Source organism: Chelonia mydas, chromosome 6, assembly GCF_015237465.2.
Source record: "Chelonia mydas isolate rCheMyd1 chromosome 6, rCheMyd1.pri.v2, whole genome shotgun sequence".
NCBI classification, from domain to species: Eukaryota; Metazoa; Chordata; order Testudines; family Cheloniidae; genus Chelonia; species Chelonia mydas.
In genome coordinates, this window is record NC_051246.2 from 15,460,724 (window position 1) to 15,482,124 (window position 21,401).

At 48.5% G+C, this 21,401-nt stretch overlaps 1 protein-coding gene across 1 annotated transcript; it reads right to left on the bottom strand.

The window, feature by feature from the left end:
* Positions 1-257: 257 nt before the first annotated feature.
* LOC102934058 (olfactory receptor 5B21-like) lies at positions 258-1,196 on the bottom strand. The gene has a single exon (XM_037901485.1). The coding sequence runs from the start codon at positions 1,194-1,196 to the stop codon at positions 258-260; it is 939 nt and encodes a 312-aa protein (XP_037757413.1).
* Between the last annotated feature and the right edge of the window lie 20,205 nt (positions 1,197-21,401).

The following is a 21,401-nucleotide window of genomic DNA, read 5'->3' on the forward strand; positions in this document are numbered from 1 at the left end:
GGTGTTCAGTCTGGCCAGGAGACTCGGCTCCTCACAGAAGGGCCAAACTGAAGTCATTTTGCATTTCCCTAAACACAAAATAGGCTGAAGATTTTTTTCTTGTTAATATGTTAGACATTTACTGTTTAGCAAATGCCTTCTGTGCCCAAGCTGTAGTGGTTAGCCGCTCCCTCTTATGAGACCAAATGACCTTGTATGTGGGGCTGTGAGCTCCCTTCCCCCCTGGTAATTCCCACCACCTTTCTCTATCGAGGTCATTAAGGAAATATCTTCCCACAGATCTTCCTTCTCAGGGAGTCCTTTACCTCCCTGTTCCTCAGGCTATAGATCAGGGGGTTCAACATGGGGATGACAATAGTGTAGAACACTGAGATGACTTTGTCCTGGTCCATTGAGTCTGCTGCTCTGGGCTTGATGTACATGAATAAGACTGTGCCATAAAAGAGGAAGATGGCCGTGAAGTGGGAGGCACAGGTGGACAGGGCCTTCCGGCAGCCCTCTGCTGAGCTCATCCTCCCAACAGTGACCAGGATGTAGCAGTAGGACACCAGGATGATGGTCAAGGTGGTCATGGTTGCCAGGGCAGAGAAGATGTAGAGAATTACCTTGGCCATGGTGGTGTCGGTGCACACGAGCTGCAGCAGAGGGGGGATATCACAGAAGTAGTGATTGATGTGGTTGGGGCCGCAGAAGGGAAGCCGGAAGACATTGCTGGTCTGCACAGCTGAATTGGCCATGCTAAGGATGTAGGCCACAGCCACCAGCCGTATGCACATCCCCCTGGACATGAGAGTGTGGTAGAGAAGGGGGTGGCAGATGGCCAGAAACCGGTCATAGGCCATGGTGGCCAGGAGCAGGCACTCCGCTGTGCCATAGAGTAAGAAGAAAGCCATCTGTGCCATGCAGCCAGTGTAGGAGATGGACTTGTCGGTGGCGAGGAAATCAGCCAGCAGCCGGGGGGTGACCACGGAGGAGTAGCAGATGTCGACGAAGGAGAGCGTGCTGAGGAAGAAGTACATGGGGGTGTGGAGATGGGGGTCAGTCTGGATCAAGGCCATCATGCCCAGGTTTCCCATCAGTGTCATGGTGTAAATCAGCAGGAAGGACCCGAAGAGCAGCCTCTGCAGGTCCGTATGGTTTGTGAGGCCGAGCAGGATGAAATGGGTCACAGCGGTGCCATTCCCTCCAGCAGCCATCGCCTTGGGGTGCTTCACCTGCCATGGGGAGTGGACATTGGATACCTTTCAGTGAGACACAGTATATGACAGGTTTCAGAGTAACAACCGTGTTAGTCTGTATTCGCAAAAAGAAAAGGAGTACTTGTGGCACCTTAGAGACTAACCAATTTATTTGAGCATAAGCTTTCGTGAGCTACAGCTCACTTCATCGGATGCATACTGTGGAAAGTGTAGAAGATCTTTTATATTAGTGCTGGACTCCCGGCGCCTTAGCCTACAAAACGGGCACTACATGGGCAGCGGGAGGTGTGCTGATCACCTCACCACTCATTCTCAGACACACTCTGCCAATGTGCCTTCACCTTGAGGTACAAGGCAAGAGTCAGTTCAGTCTCTGGGCCATCCCATGCTTGGCCTGCAGATCACCATTGCTAGCAGGAAAGCCAACTGGAGTCAGTTCTGACTGAGACTGTTGAGGTGAGAACGCTTGGCAAACTAGGGACTGGCCTTCGCGCCCCCGCCCCCAATCTCATTCCATAGTTTCATAGAGTTTAAGGCCAGAAGGGCCCATTGTGATCACCTAGTCTGACCTCCTGTATAACACAAGCCATTAACTTTCATTCAGCCACCCTCATATTAAGCTCAAAGACTTTAGTTAGGTCAAAGTATTTCAGTCCTCAGGAAACTAAACTATTATGTGCCTGTGACGGTGCTGCCTGTGGGAGCCAGCTGAGGTCACTCACTTAGGGTGAACTGCAAACAGAACGGGGCAAACAATCCCCAGAGCTGGTGGATATTCCAATACTTAGATTTACCAAGCCAGCACAAAACAGCTTCTATAGGTACCTCCCTGGTTACTCAGACGTCCAAATAATGCAGTTCCCTTAAAGTACCCAGCCTCAGGCCTCCATCCAGACATACATGTCAAACCTATGATGATAAATTCTGAAAATCTTATTTCATCGTATAAAAGAAAAGGTTCTTCCAATCCCAAAGTTCCAAGCCCCAGACCCAGGTCAAATAATAACTTAGATCTTACCCCAAATGCACGCTTATAGTCAATTCTTATTAACTAAAATTTATTAAAAAAGAAAAAAGAGAGAGAGTTGGTTAAAACATCAGTACACATACAAACTTGAGTTCAATTCTTGAGGTTCAGATACACAGCAGAGTTGAGTTTGTAGTGGTCAAAAGTCCTTTCAGAAATAGTCCAGAGGTTATAGTCCAATGTCCATGTTCAGGGTGACTCCAGTCAATGACTGGGGATCTCAATCCTTATGGCTTAAGGTTTCCCCCTCTTGAAACCCAAAGCAGATCTGAGATGGAGAAGGATCGTGTCCGAAGGTCTTTATACATTTCCTGCAGCCTTTTGGCCTGAGAAAACGATAGGCTTAACTTTCCTTCTTGCAAACCTCACGGCCATTAGCACAGGATAATTTACCCATTAAACAGTTCAGATACAGGTTATCACAACCTTTAAAGAGACATATAGACAATAATACTATTTCACTCAAGTGCCTTCCTAAATGTTAATATTCCTTTTTTGATCTTTGAGTCAAAGCTATAGCAATAGACAAGACTTGTTTGCTTACATTACAAGACCTGAGCAAACATCTACCCTTCTACCTCTAACAATGCAGACTTGCATTTCAAAGCTCTATGCATTTACATAGCTTCCTAAACAGTCTTTAAAGTTTGGCCATGAGTCAGGTCAGTCTGTGAGTTAATTAACTCTTTCTAGCCCTGTCACCTTTCAATGAGATATTATATTACACTCATAATGCCACACCCCCAATGCAAAATTGATGCAGGAAGGGATGACACAAACATCACTGAGTGCATCCCAAGAGCTCCCCATCCTGGGTTCTGTCTCACTACAGCTTGTACTGGGTTAGAAGCTGTACCAGTGTATAACAGAAATGGTTTATCAAAGTCATGTTCCATAACATGATTGAATCTTTTTACAAACTCAAGGTAAAACTTGGTTAGAACAATAATGGATTGGATCTGCTCTTGCAGCGTGGTTCCTGTATGTCTCATGTGATCTTGCCAAGAGCTAAAGAACATAGCTACTTTACCCATACAAGCTCTGGCAAATGTTTGGAACCCAATTAACATCAAGTCAATGTAGATATTAATGTTGTTCATAGTACAGGAATCTTGGCATTTAGCGGTGAATGCAATGTGGTAGTGTGCCTCAGTTTCCCTTTTCCTACAGCACATTAGGTTTGGAATGTCTTTTCCCCTGTGAAAAGTTCCAAGACTGTTTACAGACATTAACTGTGAAGCATTAGCATTACAAGGCCTTCTAACACTAAGTGTGTTCTCATGAATTCCTTTTAACATGTTTAGGGGTTTTTTCAGAAGGTTAGGCACATTGTACATTTTTACAGTTCTTAGTAATAGCAACACATTAGTTAAAACAATCACCATCAGCAATAACAACAAATTGCATCCGATGAAGTGAGCTGTAGCTCATGAAAGCTTATGCTCAAATAAATTGATTAGTCTCTAAGGTGCCACAAGTCCTCCTTTTCTTTTTAACAAATTCATTGTAAGTGTCCATCTACAATCATTTTGGTCATGCCACACCTTTGGCTTAATACCATTGGGGTTTTGGCATTTTAGAGTTAACCTGTGGCTTCCCTTTGCAAAATTAAGGTCTCTCTTTTCTCCTTGCCCTGAAGGATCAAACCCTGATTTCTCTTGCTTAACAGAATTCACTGGCTGATTGGGTGTGCTCTACTCATTTACATATCTTCGGCCATGGGTCAGATCAGTCTGTGAGTTAATTAACTCTTTCTGGCCCTGTCACCTTTCAATGAGCTACTATATTGCACTCATAACGTTACAGTGCCACAGGCAGAGGACAGGTGAGACCAAGATGTCAGCAGTGCCTGAAGCCCCTGCAATGGCAGAGTGTTGCTCAGGTGAGGTGGGCCCAGATGATCCCAGCCGGTGTGACCCACACCTCATGCTGAAGAGGAAAGCAAAACAACCCCAATGTCCCTGCCAATCTGACCTGGGGGAAAATTCCTTCCTGACTCCAAATTTGGGGATTAGTTTGACCTTGAGCATGCAAGCAAGATACACCGGACAGGTGCCTGAGAAATACAATTCTCTGTACCACTTCACTGGTCCACCCTATCTGGTTTCCCATCTTCAGTTGTGGACGTTCTCTACTGCTCCAGAGGAAGGCAGAAAAAACCTGGTGCACTCAACAGCTGTCAAACACAATGGTGGGACAATGCAGCCCACTCAGCCTCCTGGGGGAGCACAAAGCTCAGCAAGTCACAGACTCAGCCCCATGTTCCAGGAACCCTTGCTAAGCCAGACAGCATGTTCAGAGGACGGTGCTTGAAGGTTGGTCAGGACAAAAATGAGGCTTAAGCTACTGAAAATGAAAGACAAACTAATGAGGTGCAAAGGTCTGACCTTAAAGCTACTGACATTAGAAAGAATCTCTCAACTGACTTCAAGGAGTTTTGGATCAAGCTCCAAATCTTTAAACTGGCAAAAATCAAGACCCACTTACAACTGGCAAGAAGAACAAGAAGCAATGGTCTCAAGTTGCAGTGGGGGTGGTCTAGGTTGGATATTAGGAAACACTATTTCACTAGGAAGCACTGGAATGGGTTACCTTGGGAGGTGGTGGAATCTCCATCCTTAGAGGTTTTTAAGGCCCGGCTTGACAAAGTCCTGGCTGGGATGATTTAGCTGGTGCTGGTCCTGCTTTGAGCAGGGGGTTGGACTCGATGACCTCCTGAGGTCTCTTCCAACCCTTATATTCTATGATTCTATGACTCTATGGCTGGAGCCCTTTGCAGTCAGTTAAAAAGCCTCCTTTGGACTGCAATCAATAATTATCATTATTCTGTATTTGCATTCCAGCTGGGCTGTGACGTCTGCTGTACCAATACAGAATAAAAAAGAGAGTCTTTTGTCCCAAAACACTTCCACTGGGCCTTGGATTAGGCCATTGGAGCTGACCAGTGTCACTCAGGAACCAAATTCAGGCTCAGGCAGTCTGGTGCCCAGCACACTGACTGGAGAAGACTTAACTGCAGTCATGAATGTCTCTTAAGTTTGGTTGAGCAGGACATCTCAGTGGAGTTCATTTACATGGAAGTGCATAACTGTGTCCCATTGCCCATAGCAATGTGCCCCTACCTATCCTAAAGCAAGCAGGCAGAAAGGAAGGTTGATCCAGTGGCACTAGCTTGGGATCCAAAAAACTCAGCTTCAAGTCCCTGCTCTGCCACAGATTCCTTGTGTGAGTCAATTAAAGCTAGAGTTTCAAGGTGCTTAAGTCCCTAACTCCGGAGTTAGATGTGTAGGGGCTTTTGAGGCTTTTGAGGTACCTAAACACTTTTAGAAATCTGGCCCGTAGCTTCTGCCTCAGTTTCCCCCTCTGCCACAGAGGGGATTGTTAATACAGCTTGGTGACATTTTTCAACAAAACCTTCTTTTGGTGAAAAACACAGATTCAGGTTGACCGAAACATTTGGCAAATTTGTGGCAAATTTGCCAAATTGTTTCAATCAAGGAAAAACCCAACAAAAAAAATGCCCCCCAAGATCCATTTTTTTTTTATTTTTTTCAATTAAAACCAAATTTCCTATCATGCTGAAATTTCCATCAACTTCATTTAAATTTTTAAGAAATAAAAATTAAAATGCTTGGAATTGAAACAAAATGTTTCATTTGACCCATGACAATTTTTTCCAACTTTTTAATTTGCTGAAAAAAGATTGAAATTCTTTTTCAGGACAATCCAAAACAATTATTTTGTTTTTGAATTGCCAGAAAACTGAAAAATCAGTTATTCATCTGGCTCTAGTTGTGAGGGTAAATATATTAATGATTTTGAGGTACTCAGAGACTGTGGTGATGCAGGCCATGCAAGTGCCATAGATAGGTGCAGTATCCAATACCTGTGACTGAGACAGAATTTTATACGCAACCAGACAGCAACAGATTATTCTCTGAGTTGATTCCCAACTCCCCTGGTCGTCAGAACCGAGTCACAAGGCAAATCTACAAAGGAGAGGATGCTTGTGATATCCAAGCAGCTAAAGACCCACCTTGCAGCAGAAACTCCTGCCCTTCTTCTTCGTGGACAGATGTTTGAAGACCAACTTGACCTGTGGAGATGCTGGGACTTTTCATCACAGACTCACCTAAGGAGCTTCATATAGGGGCTATATGAGCCCCTTGGATTCTCCTCCCAGGTACACAACACAGTCAGCCACCTCATTCAAAGGGCTAAAAACTTCCTGATCTTGCACCTCATGTCATCACTTACCCCTGTGAAAAGCTAGGGTAAAATGCTACCAGATCACAATGGCAGCTCTTTGTACACGCTTTGTGCTGGTGGTGAGCGACACACAAGGTGCAGAGGCAGTTGAGAAGGCAGCCAAAGTTGTTGCTCAGAGCTGCTCAGCGGCAGAGTGCTGCAGAGCGAGTAGCACAGCTTGGCAATTTGTATCCTTCAAAATTATCCCCTCATGAATTGCACCGTCCATCCTCAAAGGATCCCACCACACTTCAGAAGTTGTCTGTATGTGTGTACACACTGGGGAAAAGCACTGTTTAATAAGAACATAGGAATTGCCATACCAGATCAGACCTGTGATCAACCTAGCCTCATCTCCTGTCTCCAACAGTGGTTGGAAACAAAAGATTCAGAGGAAGGTACAAGAAACCCCAAGGCAGGCAGATTTGGGATGGTCCCCCATGAAGTCTCAACCTTACCCCCAATCGTCTGATCTGCTTAATCCACAAAGCATGAGACTTTATCTCCCTTCTCTATCTCCCCTAGCCTTAACTATCTGGATATCCTTGTTACCCATATAAACTTCCAGTCCCTCTTTGAATCTTGTTAAATTCTTGGCCTCTGCAACATCCAGTAGCAGTGAGTCCCACAGGCTAATTATGTGTTGTGTGGGGAAAATATTTGCTTTTGTCCTTTTTGAATGTGTCACCTCTCCGTTTCATTGAATGGCCCTTTGTTCTGGTGTTACTCACTGCTGACACAGGCTAGCCCCTGGGCAATCCAGATGGCTCAGGGTTCTGGGGAATGGGATACTGACCCATCCAGCGCTAGGGTCATAGATTCCAGTCTAGTCCCAGATCTGTAGAGACCAAACTCTGTTATTGTGTGATGGCTATTTGCTGGCCTCTGTGAAAAGAGATGGAGATTCTCCATCTAGCTCCCAGAAGGACACATCTCAAAAACAACTGGCATCTCATGTTGTGAGTCTAGGCAGAGAGACCAAAGCTTGAATGGCCATGGGAACTGGACTCCTCTCTTGATCCTAGATTCTTCATGGTCTAGGCTGAGGTCCATTGGTAGGAGGGAGGGAGGAGCAGCATGTATGTCTGGACTGTAGTGACCAGCCCACTTCTTAACAAACATTCTCTTTAAAACTGTTCTTTCACAATCCTAGATACTCCGTTTCACTGCTCTGATAGGCCCCATGCTGCACATGCTCTGGTTTGTTCACTGCCTGGGAATCCTGGAAACTAGCCATTAAAACAAGGTCTCCACAGCACAGCAGTGTGGGTGGGAAGGCCATGCCTCCTTGCCAGAAGGACCCCAATATCTGACAGCTGGGAAGTTTTGGGGATGAAGTTTCTTCATGGATAGGCAATTGGTCTCAATGTTCTCAGGATCAGACAGGATTAGAAGGTGCCAAGGATCTTGCTGGACATTTAAGACCAAGGAGAGATGCTTGGCCAGGTGACTTTCAAGTCAACTTGCAGAGACCAGGTGACTTTCTCTGGAAGGTGACATGCCAATGGAAACTGCTAGGACACAAGAGGGCGTGCATGGTTCTCCTTCCAGCAGCTGCTCCATCTCTCTCTTGCAGGAAGGAAGATACTCCTGGGGTCAGGGCTGTATGAAGGATCTGGAGACCCCAGGAGCAGCTAGAGGGTGATCCTGCCACTGTGTGAGCATCCCAGCTCTCACACAGTTTGATGGTACTTTTCCTCCAAGTGCCCTGATCTCGCCCATCAGTGTCTTCTTTGGACGTTGGGTACTATCATTGACGGCATTATTGAGTGACCTGTCACTTGCACGTCCATGCACCTGCACACGCACATGAAGGCACATAACTACACACAAATGAGCTCACATGTGCACACCAACACACACAGCTGCATGCAAACACATGTGCACACACATACACGCATGGACACACACATACATGCACACAAATGTGCAAATATGCACACATACATGTACACACACAGCTGCCCCCAAATGAGTACATGCATGCACACATGCACTTGAACACACACATCTGCAGACAAATGAGCACACATGGGCACACAAACACACACATGCACACAGGCAAACAAACGCGTGCACACATGCATGGAGACAAGCACATGTACATGCACACAAACACTCACACACACAGCTGCACGCCAATGAGCTCACACACACGCGAGCACCCACGTACATGCACAAAAATGAGTATATAGGTACACACATGCACACCGCTGCATGTAAATGAGCAGACACTTGTGCCCATGCATGCACACATGCACATACACGCCCATGCACACAAATGAGCACACATACACACACATATAACCCAATGGATTTCCAGCACCACCACCACACACTCACAGCCCAAGCTCCCCAAGTGTGTGTGGTGGGGAGGAGGACAACCCTTTGCACCCCCAAGTCGGCAATATCTACAATAAACCAAGGTGACCAGATGTCGTCAGTGGAGTTCCCCCTCCATGGGCCAGACTCACTGGATGCACCCTGCCGGTTATTACAACCAATATCAAACCACAGACCTTCCTGCCTCCCTCTTTCCCCCACCCAAGCTGCATGGGTATTAAAACTATAGATAGGCTGGGAAGGATGATTTTTATCAGTAAATGCTGGTAAGCGTCATTTTCACCACACATACAAAACCAATGACAAAACATTTCCACTCCTGATAACTGACAGTTACAGGCAGGCAAAGTAAGAAAAATGCTGCTTGAGAACTTAGCAGAGTTTGATTTAAGGCGATTGACTTTGCATATTTCAACATGTGATGTTGACAATCTGTGTTTTACCAGCTCTAAAGCTTTAACTTCTTGAATCTCAGCATCCACTGTCATTGAATAATTATTGCCTGACACCCCCATAATTGCCAACAACTGGGAAAATTTACTTTGACACACACACAAAATGCTTAAGCCCCATAATTTTGTGCAACTCTGAAAATTTAAATTGGAACAAAAATGCTTTAGAATAAGCATTGACATTATCTATCCCAAAAATAAAATTTTAATTCTGCCAAGTCCGCTATAGAAAATCTCTCTGTTTTACACTCCTCCTCCCACCCATAGGGCACCCCATGGAGCATTGAGCCCAGCCCTTTAAGCATGTGTTTATGCCTGTCCTTGTGTGTCGGTCGGTGACAGCCTTCATATGTGTCAAGTTGAGAATGTGTTTGTAGGTGGGCAAATGCTACCAGCCAGGGACAGTCCCTTGGGTGACATGAGGAGAGGAAGCCCATAGCTGCAGGATTTGCCAAGGGCCTGCTTTCACGCCTCCTTGGGCCATTCATTTCAACTCCACTCAGCTGAGCCAACCATGCAGAACTCCAGCAGTTGAGCTGTGAAAGGACTTTGAACCGGGCCTCCCAAAGCACAGACAGGAACCTGCAGAAATGCAGGGAAAGAGACACAGCAAATTCAGATTACGAAAGAATATTGTAATTTTCCAACATTTTGGTGCCAATTGGCTTGTTTATTTCCTTTAGGGGTTCAAATTTACATATGATAATGTGCATGCTGATTTGCCTAACAAGTAGAGCTGGTTGAAAATTTTCCAGTGGCCCATTATTCTGCCAGAAAATGCCAATTGTCTAAACTGCAGGAACGTGTCAATTTATTAGGGTTAATCTTCTGAGGGGTGGGGGAAGTGTTCTGTCACCCATGTTCTCACACAGAGCTCTACTTCTCCCTTCTGCAAGTTCCCTCCCAATGGAGCTATCCTGCAGGACCTACGTTCCCCAGGGGTGGGTTCTTCCAGCCCCAGAATCAGATGAACACGCACACATACATTAACAGAGTGCATCTGAGCGGACCAGGTCAATCAGCACTCCCAAGCCGATGCCCCATATGTCCCTGGACTCAGCAGGCTGGGCCGAAGAGCACTTCCAAGCTGCCACCCTCATATGTCCCAGGTTCAGCATGTCCCTATCCCCATTTTCACGTTACAATTCTTCTGGTAGTAACCCACTTGATGAGCAAACCCCACAGGATTTTTGGGCGCTGCAGGGATCTTTAGCTTAGATATGAGGAACGTTGCTGCAGAGCAAATGGGGAAGCCAAAAAAACACCCATGGGGGAGGGGAAGGGAGGGAGAGAGTGTAAGGTGGACTATAAGGTGTACAGACAGCTGGCTAGATTGTCAGGCTTGGGTAGTGATTAACAGCTCTAGCTGGCAGCCAGTATCATAGAATATCAGGGTTGGAAGGGACCTCAGGAGGTCATCTAGTTCAACCCCCTGCTCAAAACTGGACCAATCCCCAACTAAATCATCCAGTATCAAGCTGAGTGCCCCAGGGATCAGTCCTGGGGCCATCTTTATTAACGATCTGGAGGATGGAATGAATTGCACCCTCAGCAAGTTCACAGATGACACTAAGCTGGGGGGAAGAGGTAGATAGGCTGGAGGGTAGGGGTAGAGTCCAGAGTGACCTAGACAAATTGGAGGATTGGGCCAAAAGAAATCTGATGAGGTTCAACAAGGACAATGCAGAGTCCTGCACTTAGGAAGGAAGAATCCCATGCACCGCTACAGGCTGGGGACCAACTGGCTAAGCAGTAGTTCTGCCGAAAAGGACCTGGGGATTACAGGGGATGAGAAGCTGGATATGAGTCAGCAGTGTACTCTTGTTGCCAAGAAGGCTAATGGTATATTGGGCTGCATTAGTAGGAGCATTGCCAGCAGATCGAGGGAAGTGATTATTCCCCTCTATTCGCACTGGTGAGGCCACATCTGGAGTATTGCATCCAGTTTTGGGACCCCCACTACAGAAAGGATGTGGACAAATTGGAGAGAGTCCAGTGGAGGGCAATGAAAATGATCAGAGGGCTGGGGCACATGATTTACGAGGAGAGGCTGAGGGAACTGGGGTTATTTAGTCTGCAGAAGAGAAGAGTGAGGGGGGATTTGATAGCAGCCTTCAACTACCTGAAGCAGTGTTCCAAAGAGGATGGAGCTCGGCTGTTCTCAGTGGTGGCAGATGCCAGAACAAGGAGCAATGGTCTCAAGTTGCAGTGGGCGAGGTCTAGGTTGGATGTTTGGAAACACTTTTTCACTAGGAGGGTTGTGAAGCACTGGAATGGGTTCCCTAGGTAGGTGATGAAATCTCCATCCTCAGAGGTTTTTAAGGCCCAGCTTGACAAAGTCCTGGCTGGGATGATTTAGTTGATGTTGGTCCTGCTTTGAGCGGGGGTTTGGACTAGATGACCTCCTGAGGTCTCTTCCAACCCTGATATTCTATGATTCTATGAGAGAGAGAGAGAGACAGACAGACAGACAGACAGACAGGCAACCAGTTTAACCATGAAAGTTATTTATTGCCAGGTAATAACCATACAAGGGGAACCAAACAAACAAAACAGTGATAATATTAAATCTAATTTAAATTTGATTATAAAATTTAGGTTTAGAAATAAAGGTTTAGAAAACTCTAACTGATCACACAAGTCAGTGTGTGGGTCAGAAGGCTGTACCTAGAGAGAAAGAGAGACCTGGGCTCTCACCACTCCATGAAGCTTGAATCAATCAGGGTTCCCAGGTGGTGGTGGTAGCTGAGGGTCCAGAATGCTAGAGACAGGCAGAGCCCCCAGCACGATCCGTCAGGAGAAGGTGAAGTCCCAATGGAACTGATGCAAATGTTGGATACAGGCATCAGAACACTTACTTGAGCATGGGTATGGGGTTTCTGAAGGGGAAGAACAATGGTTCAAGGGAGAACACTAGATTTGTTTATGGGTAAACTGATGGCTCAAGGGAGTATACCAAAGTTTTTTTGTTCAGGCTAGACAATAGGAGCTGATCATTCTTGGCTATGGGTGGTGTTCCTTCAAGGGAGCTCACAATGCAATTAGGCAGCTTCTGTATTTTGGATACCAATAAAGGATTTATTACTAGAATTGATCTGATAACTACTGAGCTGGGTGTGTGCAGATATGGGTTCATTCACATCTGGAGCAGAGATTCCCCACCATGCAGTGCTTTCCTGCTTTTCTGGTCCCAGAGTTCCGTGCGGTTCTTGCCTTGGAATCTCTGTTCTCCATTCTGTATGCTAATGAAAAGGCCTCCCTGTCCCATCTCAGATGCAAATAAGGCTAGGGGAGTTTCCTTAATCCTGTCACCCTTGTCCAGAAGGGTTTAGGTGTGTCTCTCCCTGCTTTTTCATAGCTTTTTGTAAGTCTTTCTTCTGATTGGCTTTGGTTCAAGCGGATGCTGTGGGGGGAAGGTCTTTTGTGAGTCAGACAGGCTGGGTACTGAGCCCTGGTTCCCCAAGAACACAGAGCTGATAGGTAAAACAGCAGTGCTGCTGCCTATAAGACCCCACAAGAGGCTACAAATTCAAGTCTCAGCTGGGATAATGTGCAAGATGCTCCAGCTAAATCCACCTCGGAGTGTCTGGATGCTGGCTGCGAGAGGCCTGAGTCAGCTGGGTTCAAGTGCCGGTTGGATGCATTAGGCCAGATCATTAGCTGGTGTAAATCTGCATAGCTTCACTGCACTGCACCAGTGCATACCAAGAGGGGAGTTGGACCATTATTCTCCTAAATCCCACTGTGTAATGTGGCTGTTTTGAAATGACTGCTATTTTTCCATCCCCACCCCAGAGGTGGCTGCATTTCAGTGATGGGCAAATTGACTGTTTAGTCCAGAGAGGTCTATAAAACCATGACTCGTGTGGAGAAAGTGAATAAAAAAGTGTTATTTACCTTTTCACATCTCACAAGAACCAGGGTCACCCAATGAAATTAATAGGTAGCAGATTTAAAACAAACAAAAGGAAGTACTTCTTCACACAACATACAAGCAACTTGTGGAACTTGTTGCCAGGGGATGTTGTGAAGGCCAAAAGTATAACTGGGTTCAAAAAATAATTAGAGAAGTTCCTGGAGGATAGGTCCAACAACAGCTATTCACCAAGATAGTCAGGGATGCAACCCCATGTTCTGGATTGCCCTGCATAGCCTCTGACTGCCAGAAGCTGGGACTGACAACAGGGGATGGATCACTCCATGATTGCCTGTTCTGTTCATTTCCTCTGAAGCACCAGTGGCATTGACCACTTTTGGAAGACAGGATACTGAGCTAGATGGACTATTGGTCTGACCCAGTATGGCCATTCTTATGTTCTTAGAGATTTTAAGGTTGCAACTAAGCCCCCATTACAGGCCTGACTTCCTCAGAAACGTACACACCACTGCCTTAGATTGAGGACTCGGGAAAGATTTTTGCCTCTGAATGTTTGCCTGTGAGGATGGAGTTGAATTTTATCCTTAAGTTTCAAGCAATTTTGTGACATGGTTCTAAAGTTACAACACATTTCAAAATACTCTCTTCCCATATTTAAAAAGCAGCTTTGTTACAGCTCCTTTCAACTTCAAAAGAGTTACATTTTGAATGGTGAAAGTAGATGACTGCAGGGAAAAATGACCGTTAATGAAGTCCTGTATCACAGATGTCTCTATCCATGTCACAGAAGCTGGCGTCACAAATTTGCAGTGTCCAAAATGCCATGTACAACTTTCGTTGCCGGAATGCAGGATAACCTTGAAATGAAAGTACAAACAATGCCACCTAACCTTAATTTTGTGCCTCTTGACTTCTGGGTGTTAAAAAGTGGGGAGTAGGGGGTTGTAGCAACCAGGCAAGGTACTAACAAACTTCAACAGGACTTTATTTTTAAAGTGGAAACCTCTTTACCCAGCTGCTGCTGCACCCTCGGTAGCTCTCACTCCACCTCCTCAACTTCCCCGCTTCCTTCCTGTTTCCTGTCCTTTCAGACTCCCAACAGCCAGTGCTCCCAGTTCTAATAATTACAAGCAGCACCTAAACACCGCATTCCCTCCTCTCTTAAAAAACTCTCCCAATTAAAATAAACATTGTTTTTCTAACCACAGGAACAAATATGAAACAAGACACTATACTGTTGGCAGAAATATTACACTGAAAACATGTGAAGGCCAGAGGGCAGCAGGAGAGTGGTTTTTTTTAAGCAAAAAAAGGTATTTTTATTTGCATAACACACTTACAAGACAAAAACAACAGCATATGCAATGTGTAACACAGCAACCAAACGCAATTGTTTTCTCATTAGCTTCAGGGGAGGGAAATGTTCAAGCTTGCCTGGGCCCAGGGCGGGGGGCTTCCTTGACTCTCGTGGTCTTCCACCCTTCTGAGTTACCTGGTGGCCCAGAGCGAGGGGGCTTCATCAACTCTCAAGGTCTGCCACCCCCTCGAGTTACCTGGTGCCACGCCCAGTGTCACCAACAATTCCTCCCTTGAAAGCACCCAACAAATTCCTCCAACAATTCACCAAATCACCAACAATTCCTCCCTTGAAAGCAGGCTGTGGGGTGAACAATCCGGGGGGGGGCATGTGCACCCACTTGTGAAAGGACCCTCTAGGGTGGTGGTGTCCGCAGCAGCAATGGCTGGGGCTGGGGTCCCTTACTCTCTCCCCCAATCAAAGGGTCAAACAAAGGGAACCGGATGGGGACACCGAGCAGAGAACCTCGGACAGTGCCCACCGCTCCTCAAAAGCATCAAGGGAGTCAGTGGACGCCGCCCAGAGGAACTCCACCCGGATACGTGAACGGACCGAGGATCGGAAAAAGGCCCCACAGTCACAGGAAACTCCATCGGCCAACCTCCTCTCTCTGGTTTTATAAATGGCCATTTTAGCCAAGGCCAGGAGGAGATTAACTAGGAGATCCTGCAACTTTGTGAGGCCACAGATGGGGAATGCATAAATAAAAAGGTGAGGGGAAAATGCAACCAAAAACGTAATAGAAGATTTGTGAGGAGCCGGAACAGGGGCTGCAGCCTGGCGCACTCCAAATATACGTGCACCAGGGTTTCCCTCACACCGCAAAAGGGACAAGTATCTGGGACGGGGGTGTACCGCGCCAAGTACGTGCCCATGCTCACAGCTCCGTGAAGGAGCCGCCAACTGATGTCCCCGACGGGCCTTGGAACCAAGGTGGAATATAGGCTGGCCCACCAGGGCTGCTCACCCTCCAAAGGTGGCAGAAGGTCTTACCACTTTGTGTTGGGGCGGGACACTAGGGTGAGGGCGTGAAGGGTGTGGAGCACGAGCGTGTATAGATGTTTCCTTGGCGCGGTTTGGAAGCATACCGGCTGCAGTTCATGCAGCCGACTCGCAGTAAAGGGGTGAGGGGGTCGATTGGGTCTATGGGGCAGGGGTCCAATTAAAAGGTCCGGCGGGCCTGGGGTAGAGGGTGGGCGGGGCGTGCCCTCGAGCAGGACCCGGTTGAGGTAAGCTCGAGCAGCAGGCAGCAAAGCAGCCTTCACCTCCTGAAGTACGCACCGGGGTGTATGAGGTCTGGAGAGCCCCATGTGCTGAGCGAGCGTCAGGGGATCCAGCCAGTCTCCCCGGTCGTAGTCCAGGAGGTCTCCGACTCTCGTGACTTCTGCCAGGATCAAGCTCTGGCGCACCGAGCGGGACTCTGCCACCTGCACACGGAGCTGCGGGTTGTGTAGCAGGGGCTCCGCGAGGAGATCTACCCCCTCGGTGGCAGCCACGGACCTGGTCGTTAAAAACAGTTTCCAAGTCTGGAGGAGGTCCTGGTAGAAGACCGGCAGCCCGGAGAGGTCTCGCGGTAGACCTCCTGGACGGAGATAAAAGAGCTGCCGGTCATATCGGAGCCCTCGGATGCGATGCAGGATGGCATATGCCAGTATGCTCCACGCCGAACTGCCTGCACCATAGAGGAGCCTCTGTAGGGCCTGGAGGCGGAAGACGCGGACCTGAGTGTGCAGACACTTCAGGCCCTGTCCTCCTTCCTTCAGGAGTAGATGAAGAATCACTACAGGGGCCCAGTGTGTTCCTTACCAAAAGAGAACCCCAGAATCGATGTCCGGAGGTTGGTCAGGAAACCCGGGGCTGGGACCAGGGTGTTGAGCCAGTACCAGAGCAGGGACAGGACTAGTTGATTAAGCACCAGCGCTCTCCCTCGGAGGGAGAGACATCGGAGTAGTCCCGTCCATTTCTGGAGCCGCTCTATCACCCTGCCCTCTAAATTTTCCCAGTTCTCCGGCGGAGAGGGATGCGTGGCAGAAAGGTAAACGCCAAGGTAGAGCAGGGCATGGTCTGAAGCGCGGGTAGGAGGGAGCTCGTCTGCTGCCAGTCTCCTACCGCCAGGCCAGAGCTCTTTACCCAGTTGACCCAGTTGGAGGAGGCTGCCAAATAGATGGCCTGGCAAGCCTCCACCCGTACCAAGTCGCCCGGGTCCTGGACCGCAAGGAGCACGTCATCAGCGCACGCCGACAGGACCAGCCGCAGCTCCGGCTCCCGCAGCACCTCCTGCGGAGGAGACAGAGGAAGGGCTCGATCGCCAGAGCATACAGCTGGCCTGAGAGGGGGCACCTCTGCCGTACCCCTCGCCTGAAGCTGACAGGTTCGGTCAGGGTCCAGTTGAGCTTAACCAGACACTCTGCAGAAGTATGCAGCACCCGGAGAAAACCCACAAACTGGGGTCCGAAGCCAAACGCCTGCAGAGTGCTCAGGAGGTACCCGTGGTCCACCCCATCGAACGCCTTCTCCTGATCTAGGGACAGGAGGGCAAACGACAGACCGTCTCTATGCCCGAGTTTCAAAAGGTCCCGAACCATAAATAGGTTATCAAAGATACTCTGGTCCGGGACGGTGTAGGTCTGGTCTGGGTGGATCACGTCCACCAGCACAGACCCTAGCCACAGCGAGATTGCTTTCGCTACGATTTTGTAGTCCGTGCTGAGGAGCAAGACGGGACGCCAATTTCATAAATCGCGAAGGTCCCCCTTCTTCAGCAATAAGGCGAGCTCAGCTCGCCTGCGCGAAAGAGGGAGGACCCCGCTTTGCAGAGACTCGGCCCAGACAGTGACTAGGTGACAGTCAGCCGACGGCAGTAGAAGCTGTACTTGCCGGCGGAAAGAAAAGATGTGACGGAGTGTGGGGTCCTGGCAGCCCAACGGGAGAGGGCTGATGACAGAAACAGGTTTCCCCAGGGTGGAAAGGGTGGGTAACAGGGCAGCACTGGGGAGAAAAGGAGGGACAGAGGTCAGGACCAGATGGACGCCCAGGTCCTCTAGAGGCTCTAGGGGGACAAACACCCCCTCCCTACCACCAGGCCCCTCTCCACCACCTCCTGGGCGGCAGCCTCCGATGCTAAGAAGAAGACGACCTTCCCATACATTATGGAGGCTGCCACAATGGCCGAGGGCCCCACCACCCTCATCAGTGACTGCATGTAGGTCTCCACGTGGGGCAAGGCAGGCACCAGGAGGCATCGGACATCGTGTTTCCTTGTCATGATGGGGAAGGGGCCCCAGCTGCTGTTGATGGTGGCAGAGGCGGTGGGTGGGAGAGATGATGAGACGGCAGGCGGGGGGGCTGCCGCCGCCCAGGCATATGTCCTGGGGGCTGAGGGAGGGACATCTGCAGAGCTGGTGGAGGGGGCGGCGGGGAGAGACACCGTGGTCAGTGGTGGGGCCGCAACAGTGGGGGTGGCCCCTGCCACGGAGGGCCCAGTGGTTTTAGCAGGGCCCTTCCCCTTCTTCTTGCCCTTGCCTTTCCCGCCGGCTGGGGGGGCTCCCCTAGAGTCTAGGGAGGCGGTGGGCATGGCAGCAGTGGAGGTTACCCCGGTGCCCTCCATTGCCGATGCCCCAGCGGGGGCGGTGGAAGGTGGTTAACAGGAGTTGGGGTCAGGTAAAAAGGGACAGGCTGTGGGATGGGCAGTTCAGGGGGAGGGCACATGAACCACCGTACACTTGTCCAGAAAGTCCTGTTTGGTTGGCTGGAGCTTCTGGCCCACACGGTGGAATCAGGGCGAGCAGCTAAGTCCAGAGACAGATGTTAAACAGCCAGCAATGACGATGGAGGGAGCAGTGATGAGGATAGTAGTGTGGGGGTTGGGAGGACACAGATGGATTGGGGGGCAGCTCCGTGCCACACCCCCTGTGTCCCTACAAACACAGTCACGACACAGTCAAGGCCTCCCCCCACATGAGAGCACAGTTCGAAAGTTACTCAGTCTTAGGACCCCTCCACGGCAATTTGTAGATTCCCCGGGTGGACTGCTTTTTCTCTGTCTGTTCCGGGTTTTCTTTTTTGCATTCCAGAAATGCCGGAGCAAGTGATAAGATTCCTCTCAACCGGAGACGGGTCTGCAGACAAACAGCAAATGGCTGAGTCTGGGGGCTGGGTCCTTCTACTCCCCCCCTCCGGGGAAGCGGGCCGGCAGGCCCCCCCTCTCTTGGGGGGGTTTCAGCTGGAGCGGCAGCAGCGTCCTAGGGTGGGTGGGTCGGGGGCTAACAGCCGGCCAGCCGGCAGCCAGCCAGCACTCTAGCAACAGCAGAGAAAGAAAAAAAAACAACAAAAGGAAAAGAAAGGCGGGAGAGTGTCTGGCCCGGTCTGGGGGGAAGCCGAAAGCAGGGGCAAAAAGCAAGGAAAGCCCAGGCCAGAGGGCAGCAAGCAGGAGAGGGTTAGAAGGGAGCCTTGTTCCCTGTAGAGGAAAGAAAGTTTGCTATAGATTAATTAAAGCACCTGAAGCCAATTAGAGCACCTGAAGCCAATTAGAGCACCTGAAGCTAGTCACCTGATAAAACCCCCCTGCTTCAATCAGACAAGGGAAGGAGTTGAAGGAGAGTGGATTGGAGTTGGAGCAGAGAGCAGTTCGGAGGGAAGCAGAGGAGAGTTTGGAGAAGTGCTGCGGTGGGCTAAGAAGACCAAGACCCTAGGTAAAGGGACACCTGGTTTGCACAGAGGGAGGGCAGGAAGCCCCACAAGCTGAAGGGCAGGAGAGGGAAGTAGCCCAGAGGAAGGAACTGCTAGTTCAAGCAGTTTACCGCTATCCCTAGGGCCCCTGGGCTGGGACCCGGAGTAGAGGGCGGGCCTGGGTCCCTCCCTCTCCCCTCCCCTCCTCTAGGACACTAGTGGGGCAGTTAATATCCCAGCTCAGGGGTGAGAAATGGTGCTCTGAACCCTCCCCAAAGAGAAAGCGTGAGACCCATCAAAGTAGTACCGGCAATTTGCCACACACTGTAGATACTACATAACATAGTCTCTAGTCCAGGCAGGTGGTTGTCTGGGTCTGACAGGCCATCTCTAAGCCCCGGTTCCAGTGCAATGTCTTGTTGTGTTGATACTACGGTGAAGTCATTCAATGCAGACTGGGTGTTGGCATAATCTCCACTTGGTGCATAGGCAGGTGCAAGATAAGAAGCATTCCATACCCGCCCATCAGAAAGTTGATAGCTGTAAGGTCCCTTCTTCTCTATGATTTTAAGAGGAGCTGTGAATTTATGGTCCCCTTTGCATAAAATTCCAGGTTTTCGTATTCTAACAAAGGAATCACACTCAATCTTTGGTTCCTTAGCACCCTGCAGCTTGTCTGTGAAAACCTTATACTTTGCTTGGTTCCGTTCAACTGTTTTTCTCACATCATCCTCAGTTGGGGCATTAGGTCATGCCTTTAACAATCCAGCAGTGTTCAGTTTAGTATTCATCAGTTTCCCATGCAGTAACTCTGCGGGTGATCTTTGCGTTGTGGCATGTCGTGTTGCCCGGTATGCTTGCAAGAAATCAGTAGTGAAGGTTATCCACAATCGCCCTTCCAGTTTAGCCATCTGCAAACTCTCTTCAAACTTCTGTTAAACCATTCGATTTCCCCATTGGCTTGAGGGTAATATAGGGATGACCTTCTATGTAAAATGTTCCTCTCTGCTAGAAAAGTTTCAAACTCCAGGGAAGTAAATTGACTACCATTATCTGAAACTAGTTCTTTGGGGTTATCTTCCCTGCTAAAAACTGAAGAGAGGAACTTAATTATTGTAGCAGAAGAGATTTGCAATGTAAATGCTACCTCAGGCCATTTACTGAAATAGTCTATTAAAGTGATGGCATAACAGCAGTCACTTGGAGCTGTATCAAAGGGTCTTACAAAGTCAATCACCACTTTTTCCCATGCAGATTCAGGAAGAGGAACAGGCTGTAGTGGAGGGGTACATGTCACTGCTGTCTTATCATGCATTTGGCAAGTGACACAGGATTTTATGAGTGCTTCAGTTTGAGAGTCCATCCCTGGCCACGAATACAGATCCCGTAGTCGTTGCTGGTTCTGACAATTCCTTGATTGAGTATCGTGTGCCAGGTGTATGAGTTTTGACTGTAATTCTTCTGGCACAAGTAGCCAGTATGTACCTCGTAGCACACAGCCATCAAGAAAAGAAAATTCATCCCAAACTCTAAAATAAGGCAACAAAACTGGGTCAATGTTTTTAGGATTACTGGGCCATCTCTTTGTCAGAAATTCCCGTAGTTTTTGTTGAATTGGACATGCTGAACAAGCAGTCTCTCTCTCAGTCTCTTTCTCAGTTGAACTTGTTCTCTTGTAACTGCAGTGAGAGTGCTTGTAATAAGCGCAACTACGACATGCTCATCCTCCGGTGGAACATCTGGTGAAGGCAAAGGCAGGTGAGAAAGGCAATCAGCTACCACATTTTGGTTTCCAGACTTATATTCCAGTTCATAATTGAAAGAGAGTAATCTTGCAGACCATCTAGCAATACGATATCCTGCTCTTCCCAGTCCTTTGAGCAACGTCATCAAAGGGCTGTGGTCTGTGCGCAACTTGAATGTGCGGCCCCACAGGTAAGTTCTCCATTTTTCAGTAGCCCAGACACAAGCAAGTGCTTCTTTTTCGACTGTAGAATATTTCCTCTCAGCATTACTTAGTGTCCTTGAAGCAAATGCAACAGTCCTTACTGTGTTTTCCTCATGAAGTTGTGTGAGGATAGCCCCAAGTCCATAATCAGAAGCATCAGTAGTTACAATTGTGGACAATGTAGGAGTGAATAGTGCAAGTACTGGACTATGTACAATCAAGTCTTTCACTGTTTTGAAACTAGCTTCTGCATCCATTGTCCACACTAAGGTTGAACTTCTC